The sequence below is a fragment of the Meleagris gallopavo genome, chromosome 3 (genome assembly GCF_905368555.1).
Source record: "Meleagris gallopavo chromosome 3, MGAL_WU_HG_1.1, whole genome shotgun sequence".
Lineage (NCBI taxonomy): Eukaryota > Metazoa > Chordata > Aves > Galliformes > Phasianidae > Meleagris > Meleagris gallopavo.
In genome coordinates, this window is record NC_139406.1 from 71,761,913 (window position 1) to 71,779,488 (window position 17,576).

At 42.1% G+C, this 17,576-nt stretch overlaps 1 protein-coding gene, 1 long non-coding RNA gene and 1 other non-coding gene across 3 annotated transcripts in view; 1 reads left to right on the top strand and 2 right to left on the bottom strand.

Moving 5' to 3' along the window:
* The window catches only part of LOC146544768 (uncharacterized), a 190,098-nt gene that overhangs the window by 17,338 nt on the left and 155,184 nt on the right, over positions 1 to 17,576 (top strand). The window lies entirely within an intron of this gene.
* On the bottom strand, positions 113 to 10,703 carry CFAP418 (cilia and flagella associated protein 418). The gene is made up of 6 exons (XM_010709152.4): positions 10,341 to 10,703; positions 8,424 to 8,523; positions 7,388 to 7,458; positions 6,374 to 6,439; positions 5,502 to 5,597; positions 113 to 4,018 (listed from the first exon to the last, which is right to left on the bottom strand). The coding sequence occupies exons 1-6, from the start codon at positions 10,466 to 10,468 to the stop codon at positions 3,859 to 3,861; spliced, it is 621 nt and encodes a 206-aa protein (XP_010707454.2). The 5' UTR covers positions 10,469 to 10,703; the 3' UTR covers positions 113 to 3,858.
* Positions 10,681 to 10,762, bottom strand: TRNAS-AGA (transfer RNA serine (anticodon AGA)). The gene has a single exon. It is a non-coding gene; the product is annotated as a tRNA-Ser (tRNA).

Here is a 17,576-nt window from a genome sequence, read left to right on the forward strand (position 1 = left end):
TGTGCCAGCTGCAGACTCAGGAAAGAAGAGAAGCGAGCAGTCTTCTAACAAGTGGAAGCTTCTGGTGCCTCACATTTACAGAATGCTTTAAGTAAAAAACTGAAATACTTGCTCAGAAAAAAAGAAATCTTTATTCAATTTTACACAGCGCAGATCCTGCCATATGTAAAGCTACTATGCTTTAGTATGTTAAATTCTATGGCAGGCCAATATTCTTAATAAAAAAGTTATAAAGTAAAGCTATAATAAAAGATATTATGTACATCAGAACTTTATTTCTCTTTAGAAGTACTGCAAGAACACAGATTTTAAGAAATTGCTATGACATTAAACCACCAACTACATTTCCATGCAATTTTGCGTGGATTCTCATTTTATTATACTTCATTGCTTGTTTTGTTGAGGGATCTGCTACGGACTAATGCTGCAGGCTAGAAAATTTCCAAGTACATCACGCAAGCCAAATGAAAGTCTTGTTATCACCTTGCCTGCTTCCCAAACAGAAATGGTATTATTTCTTCCAAAGCAAAAATTAAAGGAAAATAATGGTCACATTTATACTCGGCAAAGCTGTTCTCCAGTACTTCTGTCTGACAACAGCTGAGTGGCATTCTCAAACAAAATCATTTCTGTAATCCCAGCTGTCTCAGAGAAGTGACACAGAAGTATCACGTAAAGTCTGGGCTATATCTTGAGAACCTTTGTGCAATCTTAGAATACCGTTAAACACAGAAGCTCCAACGTGACATCTTTTTACATTCTTTTCATTTGAAGACTTTGAAGTGGTTTGTAACATCTAACACTGAACGTAGGGAACTCAAATGCTTAATACCAGTTCTTTTTCCAACAAAATAATTACATTTAATGACATACTATTCTCAGATCTAGAAATCTGAATTCTGTTGAATTCTGTAATGGGAGAACACTGCAATAAGCACTATTTCTGCATGTATCAATAACTTCACTTGGACAACGTGCTGTCATACCCCATCAATCTGACCAAGGTCAGGACCAAGTAAATGTACTTGAATAAATGTGATTTCAGAGGAATGCTCAGGTTTCAGTACACACTTACCAATAAAGATTATCTTTTAACATTTTCAAGGCTTGGAGTGTGGTCTTAATGGTGTTAGTGACAAGATCATTTGATAACAGTCATGTATGAGAGCACACAGTTTCCACAACTGTCTGAGTTAACAAAAGACTGAGGTGATATAAGAAAACTGCTGATGTAATGGTATCAGTATTCACAGCAATTTTTACTTCTTCTGTACTTTTAGTCTACATGTCTCAATTCCTCCCTAGCCTCCCCTTTTCAGGTGCTGCAGGTCATCTTCTTGTCATAACAATCACTAAGACAGATGCCTTGAACTTTGTTCCAGCAAGGCCCCACACATTTGGTAGATCTAGAGAGGGTGACATGTTTAAAACAGGGTGCAGGAGACACGCTTCTTCTCTAAGTCACATGAGACTCGGTCTCACCAACTGAGACAGGCGCTAGGACTTGGCCTGTTTCCTGCTCACAATGTTTTCTACATTATGGCACGTGGAAACCCTGACCAAAGCAGCATCCCATGGGGCTACTTGGTCATCAGTCTCAAATGGCCTTGAAACAGGCAAGCCAAGATAACTCAGCACTCTTTGAAGCGTCTTCAAGAACAAAATTTCTTCTTCTCTTTGCTTATTAATAAATTAAGCACTATAACTGAGTTGTTCTCTTACCATTACCTGGTACTAACTAGTGTTCTCCAGGAATGGAAACAGCTTCGACCCATCTGAACAAAACCGACGAACACTTACTTCCTAAGTCCACATAAGGACCATCTCTTCACTGAGGATAGAAACGTCAGCTGACCTCTTCCAGTAGCAGACTGGACATTAATCAGCTGGTCTGTGGTTTGTGTGTCTCCTGAACCTGCTGTTTTAGACTTGTAACTGTTGAAACTGCTGTCTGAAACAGCAATTGTGTTGAAAATAATACCTGGCCCCAAAGTTTGTGTATACTGCTATGTCAAGGGAGACTGAAGTATCTCTCCAAAGCCAATTCACCTCTGAACCTACTAGCAAGGCTGTGTGTGCCAGTGGAACATGCACATGCACTCTACAGCACCAAAGCACTGTGCAGGGAAGCACTGCTAGGTCTCCCAGGCACACTACAAGTCGTAAAAGCTTTAAGAAACACTCATAGAAGTGGAAGGTGAGCAGGAAGCAGAATGCCTCTGGTCACAAGCAAAATCTGCTCTTTCAGACGGGTACAGAAAAGGCTACAGATTCAAGAGGTGACTTTCCTAAGAAAGATCATGTAATTGTTCTAAAAAAGCTCAGAAGAACAACAGATTGATCATGTACAAATTATAGCAATGAGTAAAACACCACAAAAACAGAAATAGATCAGTATACCAAGAATTTGCACAAAGGAAGTAATTTTGAATTTATGTGTAGAATATAGAATCATAGAACAGCTCAGGTTGGAAAAGACCTTAAAGATCATTGGGTCCAACCACGACCTAAACATACTACTCTAACTCTAACATCCCTCTGCTAAATCATGTCCCTGAGCACCTCATCCAAATGGATCTGAAACACATCCAGGGATGGTGACTCAACCCCTCCCTGGGGAGCCTATTCCACTGCTTAACAACCCTTTCTGTAAAGAAGTGTTTACTGATACCAACCTAGACCTCCCCTGGCACAACTTGAGGCCATTTCCCCTCATCCTGTCACCTGTCACCAATGAGAAGAGACCAGCTCTGCTCTCGCTGTAAACACCTTTCAGGTATTTGAATATTACACACTGCATAGCAGAAATATTAACAGACTTCCCATTATGGGACCTTTCAATAACACGATTGCCAAGATAATCCTGACCTTCCTTCTTCTCCCCTGAAACCCAAATCCATCCCTGTATTATTTATACATAGTGAAAAGCAGGAGTTCATAAACTACAGTGACACTAGCTATAATCAAGACAATTCACCAAGTAGCATAATACTGGAAGTATGTTATGATGTTGCTGGGGGAAGGGAGTGTGTTGTAACAGGACAGATACATTTTCTGACTGACATTCAGAAGTGAGGCTGAAGTGAAAGCTACAGAAGCTGAAAAAAATCCAAATGTGGAAGTCAGTGGGGATATACTGCTTTCTCACTCTTTACAGACTGAGCCTTTTTTTCCCCTTGAAAGTATCGATAGAAGTCATATAGTCTTCAAAATATCTTTTAAATGGCATATTTAATAGTTGTACAATAACCTGTTCATCACTTGCAGTGAAGGCTGAAGGGAAGTCCAAGAAATTCCCTGTGGTAAAAGTCCTGAATCAGCAGAAAGTGCTTTGAAGAAAGCAGTATGAATTGAAAAGAAATTTCCAACACCTGCAGGTTTTGGCTATTGTCAGCTAAAATAAAGTGTTGGGGTGTGCTGAAACCTTAGAGGTGAGAGTTGATCTTGCAGTATACTTTTAAGAGATCTAGGACCACTTGCTCATTAGCAACTATGAGCAAAGCAAAACAGTATTAATTTCTGTGTAGAAATTTATACACTTGTGTGTCATGGCTGCATCTCAGCCCACTGTTTTCTCTGAGTCCAAAATTTTGCAGCCAGGAGAAAAAAGGCTCTGTGCTAGATAGGAGGAACATCCTTAAGGTGCTTTATCTGTGTCTAAATCTGTCCTTTTCCTCTTCCTTTCTCTTACACTGCTGAATATGAGCTTTAACATTATTTAGTCTCCACAAAACCTCCAAATTGTTTCTCCTAATAATTCAACTCCCCATACTGCTCTGAGTATTATGATCTATTTCTAAATAGAAATATTCAGGTTTCTGTTGTCAGGAAACTGCAGGTACCACACACAGGACGACTTCATTCTGCATGTTTACCACAAACCCACCGAAGCTGCTGGTCTGCTTGGAGGTCAGTTAATTCACTGATGGATCTCCAGCTGCACTGACAAGCATATGCTCGCGATCCTTTCTTCTTTATCATCTTTGCTCTTAGTTTATTGAGCTCAGGCATGTTATTCCTGTCAAACAAAGGAGTTCAGTTTAAAACTTTTCTTTTCTTTTGAAAAAAAACTCACGAGGCTATTTCATTTCAGAAATGCTCTTAACATTTCTGAGTGCCACTGATAGGAATGAATTTAGGGATATGCTTAAACTCTGTTTTGAACACAATCCTTTCCTGAGAGCAAAATTCAGTGTGTGGTTTCTGTACTCTCAAATCAGCTACAGTTTAATGTTTCTATAAATAATGTTCTCTGTCTTGTCTAGAAACCCTGCTTCAGCCTCCAGAGAAAGAACCAGGTAGAATCAATCTCATTAATAAGAAATTATACAAAAATGTATTAATCTTATCAAACTTTCACAATATTACAATTATCTGATACTACCTCCTTTCATGTTATTATATTTTTTATAAACTCAGGATCGCAGAAGCAGCAGAATTTAGACTTTAGGTAAATTGAAGAACTGTATTTTTATTTAGCCTTTCTAGCAACCAAACTCACCTTAGGAGATTAGAGCAGCACTGCATTTTTACATTTATTTTACAAATGTTGCTGTTTTTAAGCACTGAGAATAAAACATTTTCACTGTAAGAGAAATGCAAGTTTTTGAAACCAGAGGGAAATCATAGGAAAACCAAAAACGTAGTATAAGAAAAACAATGGAACAGGAGAGGATTTATCCATTACTGTTCTGTTCCAGCTACCACACCCCCTGGTGGCCAAACACGAACTCTGAACCATTACCTCCACCTGAGAACAGACACAGACAGAGAATTCACCACAGTAAGAATGTAAACTTGCTATCTGCACTAGGAGCATGCCTACTATGTAACACTTCTCTAAGTCCTGGCATTTGGTACAGTTGCAGATAAACTGGAAAGAAGAATGCCTTAATTTTAACTCTGCCAAAAAAAAAAAAAAAAAAAGACTAAAATCAAAGACTTCACAACATAACAAGAAAGTAAAAACCCCAACTCTCCAGTTAATCAAATACTGCTTCAAAAAAAAAAAAGCCTGTTAAGAAAGCAAGCTATTTGATTTTCACTGAACATGGCAGGACAATACTTCACTTTGGAAAGCAGAAAAACTGCCTTGAAACAATTGTAGCTTATGCCACTGCAGGTATGGTGAGAAGCACAGGCTGGCACTACATTCAGTTTTTTTTTTTTTACATCCAGCAGTGGCCCATCAGAGGCCAACCCATCACACTGATTACCTGCTTGTTTTGACACTAATGCTACCTCACAATTTACCAAACCTGAATTCTTTTGAAAAGCAGAGGGTGAGGGTGATGGAGGAAGAAATGGAAAGGCATGAACACAGATGGTGGGAGATGCTGCATTCTTCTTCCTGCAGACTTTCCCAAGCGATTACTGAAGAGGTTGCACCCATGCTCCTTATTAAATAACACAGACTGCCAAGGACTCTTCACTCCCCCTGTTCCCATCTAGCCCTGAGGCAAAGTAAAACAATATTAACACCAAACCCTCCTGAGACATACCTGAAAAAAAGATAATCACAGGACTGATCCCAGATGTAGTCATTGAAAAGCGATACACGGAAGTCACAAGCAGTACAACGCAGCTGGTCACACGTTCTGGTCGAAGACAAAAAAACCACCAGAAACCTCCAAGAGCTTGTAACAGTAAGAGAAGCTACACAAATCATTAGTTTTAAAACAAAACACACTCAGAAATACTACAAGTGTGGTTGACCTGTAATCTTAATTTTTCACATCTCTGGATGATTCATTATGTACGCATTCAAACCTATGATCATGTAGTAACTCTTCCAGATTCCTCGAATACACCAAATAAACTGATATTCTCCATATATACTCTTTGATCCTTCTCACTGGTGTGGCACCTGACTATCACCTGCATGGGCATCATGTGTATAATTACTACGAAAAATCCCAGATGGAAATGCACTAATTTTCTATTGGATATCAGAGCTTTATATCTGAAGTCCCTTTCCTCCAGTTAACTTTCCTGAAGCTACCAAGCACTCTGCTTGTCCTCAGTTGAGGCTCTGGGATGCCTGTCTTCAGTTCAAGCTGTGAGATGACTTAAACCAGTCTACTGATTTAGGTGGCATACTCTGCCATCACACAAAAAGCCTCCTTAACTACATGGCTTTGATTGTTGGAGTCTCTTGTCTCATTTGCACAGATTCTTCAACTGCTCAAATGAAGAAAAGGATCCTGTAGTCATGAACAGGGGACTGGAGGGGATCAGCAAACTCAAACTGCAGTTACAGGCAGCTGTGCATTTCAATGGATATAGAGCTGTCCCTACAGTTCAAACTCAGGGCTCTAAACCACCACGGAAACACAGTTGTGATTAAAACTAATGATAGATTTTTTTTTTTAACCTTTTTGAAATATTCGTTCCTATGCCATTTGGTGAAGAGCTTCCACCCAGGTACACTGGACAGCACCTATATGGATTTAATTAAAAGAAAATAATGAAATGGTAGCAAAACATTTTGAAAAAAGGCAGCTTAATACTAACTTAAACTGTTGTGTGTTACACTGCTTCAAGCAGTACTTTTTCAGCAAGATTTTCCCTTTAGTCGTTTAAAGGCATGGCAAGTTAATATTTATTCAATACAGGCAAAGCATCAAATGCTTGCGAACGATTTAATTCAATTTTTTTTCTTTTGCCAAGATATTCATAGAAAAACTGTGATAAACATTGTCTATATGGAACTGTGGCTGTTCAGTCTGGGAAAGAGAAGGCTGAGGGGAGACCTTATTATTCTCTTCAAATACCTGAAAGTTGATTGCACTGAGAGTGGGGCTGGTCTCTTCTCATTGATGACAGGTGACAGGATGAGGGGAAATGGCCTCAAATTGTGCCAGGGGAGGTTTAGGTTGGATATCAGTAAACACTTCTTTACAGAAAGGGTTGTTAAGCATTGGAATAAGCTCCCCAGGGAGGTGGTTGAGTCACCATCCCTGGATGTGTTTCAGATCCATTTGGATGTAGTGCTCAGGGACATGTTTTAGTGGAGGGTTGTTAGAGTAGTATGGTCAGGTTGTGGTTGGACTCAACGATCTTTAAGGTCTTTTCCAACCTGAGCTGTTCTATGATTCTTCAATTCTACGTGACTAAACATTGCAGTGTTTGATAACTGCATTTGTCCAGAAGGCAGAGGAAATTGTTGTTCCATAATTACTTACATGTAAATAATTTTGACCACGTGAAAACACATCAATAATTCTTTAATATTAACTTTCTGTTCAACAGTGTGCTTTTTCTTATAAAGTTGACTGAATACTCATTTTTTTCCTTAGTTCACATCAAGACAAATGAACCATGAGTAATACTATCAGACAAGCTTTAATCAAGCTATGTTAAAGTAGCCCGAACGTTTTTCGTTTACCTTTTCCTATGAGCCTGTACAACAGCACTACTGCTTCCAGGTCTGACACTTGGGTAGTTAGACTTCAATTTCTATTTAAAAAGCAAAGAATAAAAGGCAGCGTTTCAGCAATATGGCAATAGGCCGTTTTACTTAAAAAGCAAGAGCCAGGAAATTCAAATAATCCAGTAAAACGGAGACTAAGAATTTGGGATTTTTCTTGCTCAGTTTTCTGTAAGGCTGTCTGAGACAAAATGTGCTGAAGTTACAGATGGATAGGTAGCAAGGCTTCTCTCCCCATACCAAATTTACAGCTCTGCCTGAAGGAACTGACACAATCACCTTGACATTAGAATCAAGACCTTCTCCTGCCTCCTGGATATGCCTGGAGTGCTGTGCCCAATACAAAAGCGATATGGACATCATGGAATAGGTCCTGCAAACCACCATGAAGGTGATTAAAGTCTTTAGACCATCTGACATACAGGTAGAAGCTGAGAGAGCTGGGACTGCTTAGCCTGTGGAAGATCAAGGTCAGGAGAGTTTCGTCAATGGATACAAGTATATGCTGGGGAGAAGCAAGGATGACATATTCAGAATACTGTCAGTTTGTGTCAGTGCCCACTGACAAGAGGTGGGGTAATGGACACAAACTGAAACGTCAGAAAAAATTTTTTTGTGAGGATGATCTAACACAGGAACAGGTTACAGGTTTAGTTTTGAAATCTCCTCTCTTGAAAAGCCTAATTCAAAATTCAAAATCTAACTAGACATATTCCTAAGCAACTGGCTTGAGTAGAAGGTTAGATTTTTTTTTTTTTATATTTGACACTGTGCTCTACGTTGAACTAGCATTTCCTTTAACAGCCTGGGTTAGATGATCCCTTTATATCTCTCTTGTTCATCACTACAGGATTGTTGCGCTTTCCTTCCTGCTTTATTTTTCATGTTTATTCTACAGCATATTTCAATTCTTTCTTGTTTTAAATCAGTTTTAGTTTGTAGTGCTTTTTTATTTTTTTCCATGGTTTCTGCATTTCTCCAAACTTGTACTCACCAGAGGTGTTCTGGCAAAGCTGCTGTCATTACAGATTTCATCAATAATGTCATCTATATCATCTTCATCGCTGCCAGCACCCGTTAATGTTTTAGCTGATCTGAAACACAAGCAAATCAACTTTCATTTTGTAGCACGATCAAAACAATTATAAGAACTGTAAGTTAAAAACATAAAATTAGTCCCAATCTTCTCCTCTAATATTACTGTAGTATCTAAGGTAGGCCATCCAAATAATTATGGACAAGATGTACCATGCAGGATAAGGCCTCTTCATTGAACTGTCCTGTCATTGGCCTTCTGCTTATTCCCTTTATTCCCTACCACTACCAACCTTCAATAAAGTAGTGATAATAGAACCCCTGCTGCATTTACTGAGTAACAGATTGGACAACTCTGATTTTTCACATTTATTTTCAGCAGCAGATATACAAAAAGGTCAGAGGGAGCTCTCTCCTGATGTTATACGACTTGCAAATACAATTTAGAACACAATGCATTGGGCTACTGTCTCCTGCTGGCTTTTTTTTTTTTTTTTTTCCCTTCAGACCAATCAAAATGCAGAAATCTCTAAAACAGTGAAGTAACACTTTGAAATTAGCAAGCTTTATGCCTCATAGATCCCATCTAACGTGCTCAGGTCAGTCACTATTCATGTACCCAGCAGTCTCTGATGCAAACACAGCAGGCTTTCTCTGGGGGTGCACCACCGCTGAAAATGGTTCTATTACTGTCACTTTAGAAGGATTGACAAGATTGCAGGACATAGGTCAATACTAAAAGCAGACAGTGATAAAATAAAGCAGTAGTACACAGGAGAAGTGACAGATGTGTTTGGAAGGATGTCTGTATGGAAATTTGAACCTGTTCTTTAGTATCACAACTAGTTCTTGAAGCAGTGAATCTGTTCACTAACCCTGTGTCTCCAACCTAGCAGCGCACAGTTCCCACTCAAAAAGCCTTTCTTTTTATTCTTTCCAACTGTAGCAGCAGTGTTTATTTTTATAATCCATAATTATAAACTTAAGAGCTTTTGTTAGCAATTCAAAATGGATTAACTGCACATTAAGCCTTTAAAGCTAGATGGGTGAGGCGGGAGGCGTTTGGAAAATTCACCTTTGTTGGCCTGTGAAAGAGGATGCTGACTTCGTATGCAAATCTCTGATCTTTCTCATGGTGTAAGAGACAGAATTGGCCATCTCAGGCAGCTGTCTGCAAGGAGATGTGCTCTCCATCCTGCTTATAAAAATGGCTCAGTTGATGGATGTGGAAGAAGCTGAAGTGACAATGAAGACTGCACAGGTCACTGTTTGAACACCTCAGTGAGAGCAGGCTTAGCTGAGGAAGCAGCGAGGAGCATCCTTCTTCTCGGGAGCCTCAAAGGACTCTATGAAACATTTCCCATTGTGGGCTTGCAGCCAAGGAAAAAACTCCAGGGAGGGCAATGCCAGGCAGCTAACCCACCGGCTGAAAGAAGCTGCTCCATAGCAAGGTCAGCTTTAGCGTAGTCTTAACCGGGAACGTTTGAGCATGAAGGGACCCCTGCAGGCCAACTCCCCTGCACTGACCAGCGACAGCCACAGCTCACGGGCTGCTCAGAGTCCCTGCAGCCCGGCCTCAGGACCCACCGCCGCTCTGGGCAAACCGGGGTGCCTCACTGCGCTGACGTAACAAGCTTCTTCCTTATATCCAATCTACATCTCCTCTCTTTCAGTCTGAAACCAAACGACAGAGCTAAGTAACATCTGGCCGTGACTCACAAACAGACGCAGGTTTAGTGCCACATTTATTCCGATACTCCTGAGAAACGGTGGCAATCAGACGCGGGGCCGTAAACCCACATGCTAAGCTCCATGCCGGCCCCAGCCCCCCTCTTGCCACGCCGGTCGGAGATTCGCACGTCGGAACGCTGCTCACCTGCCGCCCTCCGTCGTCGTCGCCCGTTCCATGTCGCCTTTCCGACCTCCGCCCGCCGCCCCCCGCTCCGGCATGCGGCAGAACCTCCGCTCCACTTCGTCCAGTAGCCGATCCAACTCGTCCGCCATCTTGCCGCAGCAGGCCGTTGCCAGGGCGGCCTCGCACCGCCCCCGTTTCCAGAGTGGAGCCTCCGCTCCCGCCGAGTGCCGGGAGGGTCCTGGGGCAGTTCCGTCGCGGTGGAACCCGTGAGCCCATCCGCCTGGTCTGTTCGGGAGGGTGGACTTGTTCTAAACAAAAGAGGAACAAATAAAACACATGCGCGGAACCCTACAGTTCCGGCCGTAGTCGGCAGGATTCGAACCTGCGCGGGGAGACCCCAATGGATTTCTAGTCCATCGCCTTAACCACTCGGCCACGACTACGCATGTTGTAGGAGGTCTCCCCAGCTTACTAGGGATGTGTGCCCGGCTGCCGTCACTCCAGGCAGCCACCTCGGGGCCGAGAGCTGCCGGTTTTTAGAACCGGGGCCATGGTGGTTTGGAGTTTAAGTCTCTGCCGGTAGAGCAAAATGTATAAAACAGAGCTGATGCTTAACGGACCCCTGTAGGAAACTTCCAACTGGCCATTGGCGTGGATAGGAGGGTGGGGCTGGGATGTGTCTGGTTCTGGGCAGTTCTGCCTGTTGTGGTTGGTTCCAGCCTGCGTGCTGAGGGTAGCAATGAGGGAAGTGGCTGTGGCCAGGCTATAACCAAGGTAATTTGCAGCTTCCCAGTTTAGAGTGCCCCAAACATACACAGCGTGTTGAAAGGATGCTCTACAAGATAACCTAACCAAGCGTCAGCCACAGCCTTCCAGTATGTGCTCAGCCTCCCCTGTCCTCACAGACAGTGCCCGCCCTTATTGCTGCTAACAGGAAGCTTGGCACTCACCCCCTCACCAGAACCATTACAATTGGATTGGGGCTGCAATCCCTCATAGCACGGAGCGAAGCCTCTCCGTTACATGGTGTTTTACAGTTCTCCCAGTGTTGCCAGCAGTGAACTGCCAGCCCAGTTTGGATTCTCTCCCTACTTCAGCTTTTATTTATTTGTTCCATTTTTCTCCTCACGCATCTTGGGGCTCTTTGATACCCTGGCCAAGGCAATGGCAGTGCTGCTGGGAAATGTGTGGGGTTAAGGCAGTTGTGAGCCTGCCCTTGTTGATTTGATGGAAGAAACCAAATAGCACTGATACTGCTCCAGTACTTTAAAGTGGTCCCTTGGTCAGAACTCAATGTCATGTAGGTAAATTCAATCCAGAAGAAGTGGATTTTTGGGTGGAATTTTTACATCCATCTCTCACAGCTGTGGAGAGTTTAAACTAATCACAGTTCTCCCTGGTATGCTATCATCTCCGTAATTTGAAAAAGGATCAGGAGCCCACAGGCTTGGAAAATGCTGAAGAAATGCTTGTCCTGAAGTACATCATCACATGTGGAAAAGACCACTTGCTGCATCATCGTAAAGGAGCTTAAGAATGCTGAAATCCGGTATCATTCTGGCATTCTTTCAAATGGCCTTAGAAATCCGAGTACATTCTCTTTTGACTGCAAAACAGCTTCTTTCCCTTTCCATCAATCCTGTGGCTGTCAATGTGTCTACTGTAAGGTGCCAAAAATGTATGGAGTGTCTATGGGATAAGTGTGCCAAAATTGGGATGCCTCAAGGCCTTCTCCCATGAACCCACTGCTGCATTTGCTCAGTTGGAAAGCATTTGAAAGAAAAAAAAAAGGAAAAGAAAAAAGAAGGCACAGACCTCACAGACCTCTAGAATTCCTTTAACTACAGAGATTGTTTTTGTGCTGCCTGCTGTTTAGATCTTGTTGTTCAAAACTTGCCTGATGCAATCAAAGAAACTTACTGGCTCAAATTAATTCCAGACTAGTTTCTGGAATCACACTGAGGTGAATCTGACATACTGGGCCATTAGCTAAGCTGTGGTCAGGAGGAGGAGTGCAGGAGAAAGGATCTGAGGTCACGTCCTGAATTTTGCCCTCTGTTAGGAGATGAGTGAACTAATTTGTGCAAATCATGTCTTCTGCTGACATTATATTGATGCAAACAGAATGGTTACCAACTACTGAGGGCTGGAAATGTGTCAGTCTTGAGTACAGAATGACTGAATGACCATTCTGTTATTCCGTCTGTCAATGCTGCTTTTTTTTTTTTTTTTTTTTTGAAGACTTTCATTGTGTGTCCTATGGAGAAGAGGACTGGGAGGCTGGTCTGGGTGGAAGCCATCATGCTCTCTAATGCTCAAGCCACTGCAGCCTTCTTAGCAGTGCTGATAAAACTGGCTTTTGCTACCACAGTGATAAGGACAAAATACCTTCCTAGAGCAGGATGTCAATCTGCCTGCCTGTTTTCTCTCGGAACCAAAACCAGCCTTAATAGCAGTTCAGCAGAACTTTCCTTAGCTCTCTTCCCTGAATGACAAACTCTCTGGGGCTCAGAGAGTGATAAAGACTGATGAAGTTGTAATTTCTTCTGTTCCTCCAAACTGCTGCCAGCCACGAGTGAAAGGAATGCAGGGAGACCTCCTTGCTGTGGTGATAACATGGCTGAGCTTTTTCTGCTTTGTAATCTCTTGCCTCAGAGGATGGTAGAAGCACAGCAGCTGCCTGTCACCAAGGTGATATGCTACCTGTAGCAAATGTGAATGGCTTGAACCTCATTTTACAACCAATTCAACTTCTTGCTTCCAGTCACAGGATATTGTTCCAGTGCTGTTCCTGGTCACACTCCAGTATATCGTTTTGAATGACACTATGCTTATTTTCCAGTAGTGGTACAGTGCACTGACATGAGTAAATCCAGGCCACATGTAGATTCTTGGCCATAATTTAATCACTAGCAAGCATTTCTGTGGATGAAATTATTCTCTGTAAAGATATCAGATAGGGAGACAACGTCTTGAAAGACTGCTTGGCAGAAGAAATAGCAAAGTGTGCAAGATTCCTTATGTAATGTTACTCGCTTATTATGTTGAGAGACAGCCTTGGATCAAAGAGCAATTTAAGCTGGAGGCCAATTCAGACTTGGACTTCACTGCTGATCCTTCCCATCAAAGGTGCCAGCACAGAGGGTAAATTTTCATTTAGGTTTTCTGGCACAGCCCCCTCACTCTTGATGGACCAGACTGGCATTAGAACTGGAAAAAATTTCAGTTACTTCCAATCTTGAAATCATTTCAGAGCTAGGATGTGAGCACCCACTACCTAATTACTGTGTCATCCAGTTCTTTTGCATAGGAAGACTTTCCTGAGGAGAGCAGTAAGTGTCCACAGAGACAACCAAACCTGTTAACATTGTTTTGGATCTTTGCAGCCACACATGCCCATTTTCAAGAGAGAATGACAACGAGGCACATGCTAAGGGAAGGAGAAGGTTTTCAGGGCAAAACGTACTTGTCTGGGCGCAATTTGAATTACAAAATCATGGACTGAATCATAGAATGGCTTGGGTTGGAAGGAACCTTAAAGCCTATCCAGTTCCAACCCGCTGCCATGGGCAGGGCTGCTACCCACCAGCTCAGAATGCCCAGGGCTCATTTAACCTGGCCTTGAACAACTCCAGGGATGGGATACCCACAGCTTCTCTGGGCAGCTTGTGCCACGGCCTCCCCACTCTCTGAGTAAAAATTCTTCTCCTAACGGCCAAATTAAATCTCCTCTTTTCTGGTTTAAAACCATTCCCCCTTCTCCTATCACTGTTAGACTGTGTAAAAAGTCAGTCTCCCTCCTGCTTGTAAGCTCCCTTCAAGTACTGGAAGGCCTCAATGAGGTCTCCCACGAGCCTTCTCTTCTCCAAGCTAAACAAGCCCAGCTCCCTCAACCTTTCATCATAGGAGAGGTGCTCCAGCCCTCTGATCGTCCCAATGGCCTCCTCTGGGCCTACTCCAACAGCTCCAACCTGGCATAGTCTTGAAAACTGCCTATAAACATGACATTTTGATCTCCATGAGGGCATAGCAAACATTGTAAAGTCATTTCTGGAAAATAAAACAAAACAAAACAAAACAAAAAACCCTACAAAAAACCCCAACCTGTTAGCTTCTAAGGCTGTGTATCAAGAAGGTTACACTTTGAAATGTTAGAATTATGTGTAACTTCACATAAAAATGGTGTTGCCAGGCGCTGCGTGGCTTTCCTGCACCTGCATTCTCTGGCACCCAGGGTGTCTGTCCCTGTAAAGTAGAGCACAGGGAGGCACGTGGCGATAAAGCAAGTTAATGCAGGGGAACCATCTCATCACAAGGAAAAAATGTTTCCATCTAAAAGATAGAAGTAATAATCAGTAGTAAATGTAACATAACTGACTTGCTAGGAAGTACTACACGAGTAGTAAAGAGCAAATGTCCAGCAGAGACAAATGGGGGCTATTGTGGAAAAATCCTACCTACTTGCTGCTCATTGCATAGCTGCGGTGAGAGACAACATGCAAGGCCATCCTAGCTGAGGGATGCAGGAGTTGAAACCAAAGCAGCAATAGTATTACGTTATCCTTGCCAAGGCTGGAAAATGTTTTTCAGGGATGATTCTCCAGATGAGCTGTGAGCTGGGAATAGCTGGCCCATAACCTGCGGGGTCGTGGTGTGAATATGCATGTGAAGGGGAAGATTGCAGTTTGTGTGATTTTGTATTTTTTTGAGGTATTTTAATGGCCAACTAACATTGCATTCCTGCAAATGGATGCAGCTTTCTTACACTTCTTAAGTGACTTGTTATTCTAGAATAAATGAACTCAAGGAATTCTGTAATCTCCTGCCACAGCACTGCCTTAGTGTGTGCCTTTCTTTCGAGATGATGCTGTGTATCAAAAGCAAACGCAGGAGAACCCAGCTGTAATAGTTCAGCTAAGTGCATGGCAGGAGAGGACCTGGAGGAAAAGTCTGAAATGTGGACACAAAACTGTGCATATGCCTTGCCAGTAGTGCTGGTGAACCTGGATCTGCTCTTTGTGGAGTTTCTGATTGGCTCTGGCCTTGGAAAAGCTAGGCAGGGACTAGGTTCAGGGATTTCCCCTCCAGAGCAACCCAAGTGGGAGGCTGTGCCAAGAAATGGACTCTGGTTAGTGGTGGTGCCAGCGATGTGTAACCCCACTGCAAGTTTTCTGAGATTTCTGTATCTGCTGATCTATCTGCTCTGTCTCTCCCATGATGTTGCCCTGAGCATCCACATCTGCTCAAATCAGGCTTCTCTGTGGACCCACAGGTTTATTGAGGGGAACAGTATAGGGACAGGCTCCCATCTCCTTCTTTTTCAGCAACCCAGCCCAAAGGCTATGTCACAGAAGTAGGGGAATTTAAGGAAAATGTGATCAAATCTGAATCTATGTGCTGTGTGGCTTCTCTGCCCTCTAACTTTGATCACTACCAGGGAGTCCATCCCTGTTTTGTGGCATCTAGAAATAGATGCTCTCTTGCCTTGTCTTTCACATAATCAGTCAGCTCTTCTCCTTGCCAAAGCTTCCTCTTGCTCCTTGCTATCCTCCTTGATAGGATAGTAAATATTTTCCTATTGGTAGTTTACATGGACTAGATCAAATCAGCATCTGTTTCTGGTCCAAATGTTCAGTATGGCTTTATGTAAAAGGTTTTGGATCTTTTTAAAATGTTTTGTAGTTCTATGTAGGCACTGTGATATTTTGCTGTTTTCTTTTTTTTTTTTTTTTGGTATGAATCATGCATGTGATAAAATTAGCAGTTTGAGATACTATCATTCTAGATGCAGAGCCCTCAGCAGAACAGATTCAGACATTTCTGAATGATGCTGCATCTCGGAGGAACTTGGAGGTGACACTTAACAGGGTTGGCATTCTCACATTTCAGGTTCCAGATACATTTCTTTGTTTTACTGCATAATATGTACCTTGTTTCTGATACCAGCATGCCAATCAGTGAAAATATATGTTAGACGTAGTCATGTGATATGTGAATGCTGTTTGCATTTGTCTTTGTACATGTACAGTCTTTTACAGTTAAAATGACTTTTAATAATGTCAAGAAGAATAATGTCTTTTGCAGCTTCCTTATAACACCTCTCTATGAGCTCAATAGATACTAAAAAGAGACCTTTATCTCTGTAACTCAGTAATTTTCATTTGGTCTTGAAATAAACAGTTTTATTCCAGTTCAGTTAATGAACAATGTTGTTTTCTAAAGGGGAAAGATCAAAGCTGAAGTCACTAAAACTAAAAGCCACAAACCCACCAATTTCAGTGGTGTCAGGATTTCATACTGAAGGTGAAAATCCAGTCCATCTCATCAAAGTATTGTTTCTTGCTTGAGGACACAAACTGGAAACTTTTCTTCCAAGTCGTGTCTCCCAGCAGAGGGCATTGCAGGGTGACATTATGGTTTTTAGAACAAGCTGTCAGAAGGTAAAGTGAATTTCAAGGAGTTGTTTGACTGATCTAGAATTTATTTTAATTACCTCCACTGGGAAAATAGATTATCAGTCACTTAAAAGATGCTGCTGGTGAACTCGTAGTTGGAAGATAAAAGCAATGTTTTCTTGAAATCTAAAAAGACTCTAATTGCCAGAAAGAGAAAACTAATGCCAGAAAGCATTTACACTTCAGAGTCTCTATCACACAATTTACTTTCTTCTCTTAAATGACACTATAGGCTGAATTGCAAAAGCTTGTTTCAATCTGAGATCCTCTTGATGTTCTGTAAAAAATAATAAATTTTTCCCTTTAAAAATTAAATGAGGAATTCAAATAAAAATGATATGAGCATTAAGAAGAGAGGAACTTCATAATTCATGGTGGATGTGGTGAGGCAAACACGATTTCAAAAAGCAGACATAGGAAAAAAGATTTAAAAAAAGGCCTGTGCTCATATTCACGGGCAATGAGTAGCCTTCAGTTTCAGCTTTCTGTCTTTTCTGCCAGCTCTGCCCCAAGCCCTGCACCTCTCCACATTACATTACTGCAGCACTTCCAGGGAGAAGACTGGGATATTGGTGCCCCACAGAGCAGATGAAGTGTGGTCTCAACCTGTTCGACATCCTGGCCCGTCCTTTTTCTAGGCAGTGTTCAGGTTGACTCCACAACACGAGCATCCTGTTACGACTTTGTCTGTAGGCAGCTTTTAGTCTGGCTTACTGTGTGGCCCTCCAGCAATCTGAGTGGACATATGTCTTGGAAGAGCAGAGTGAAGGGTTGAGGGGAGAAGGAAAGGCTGAGAAGTGTG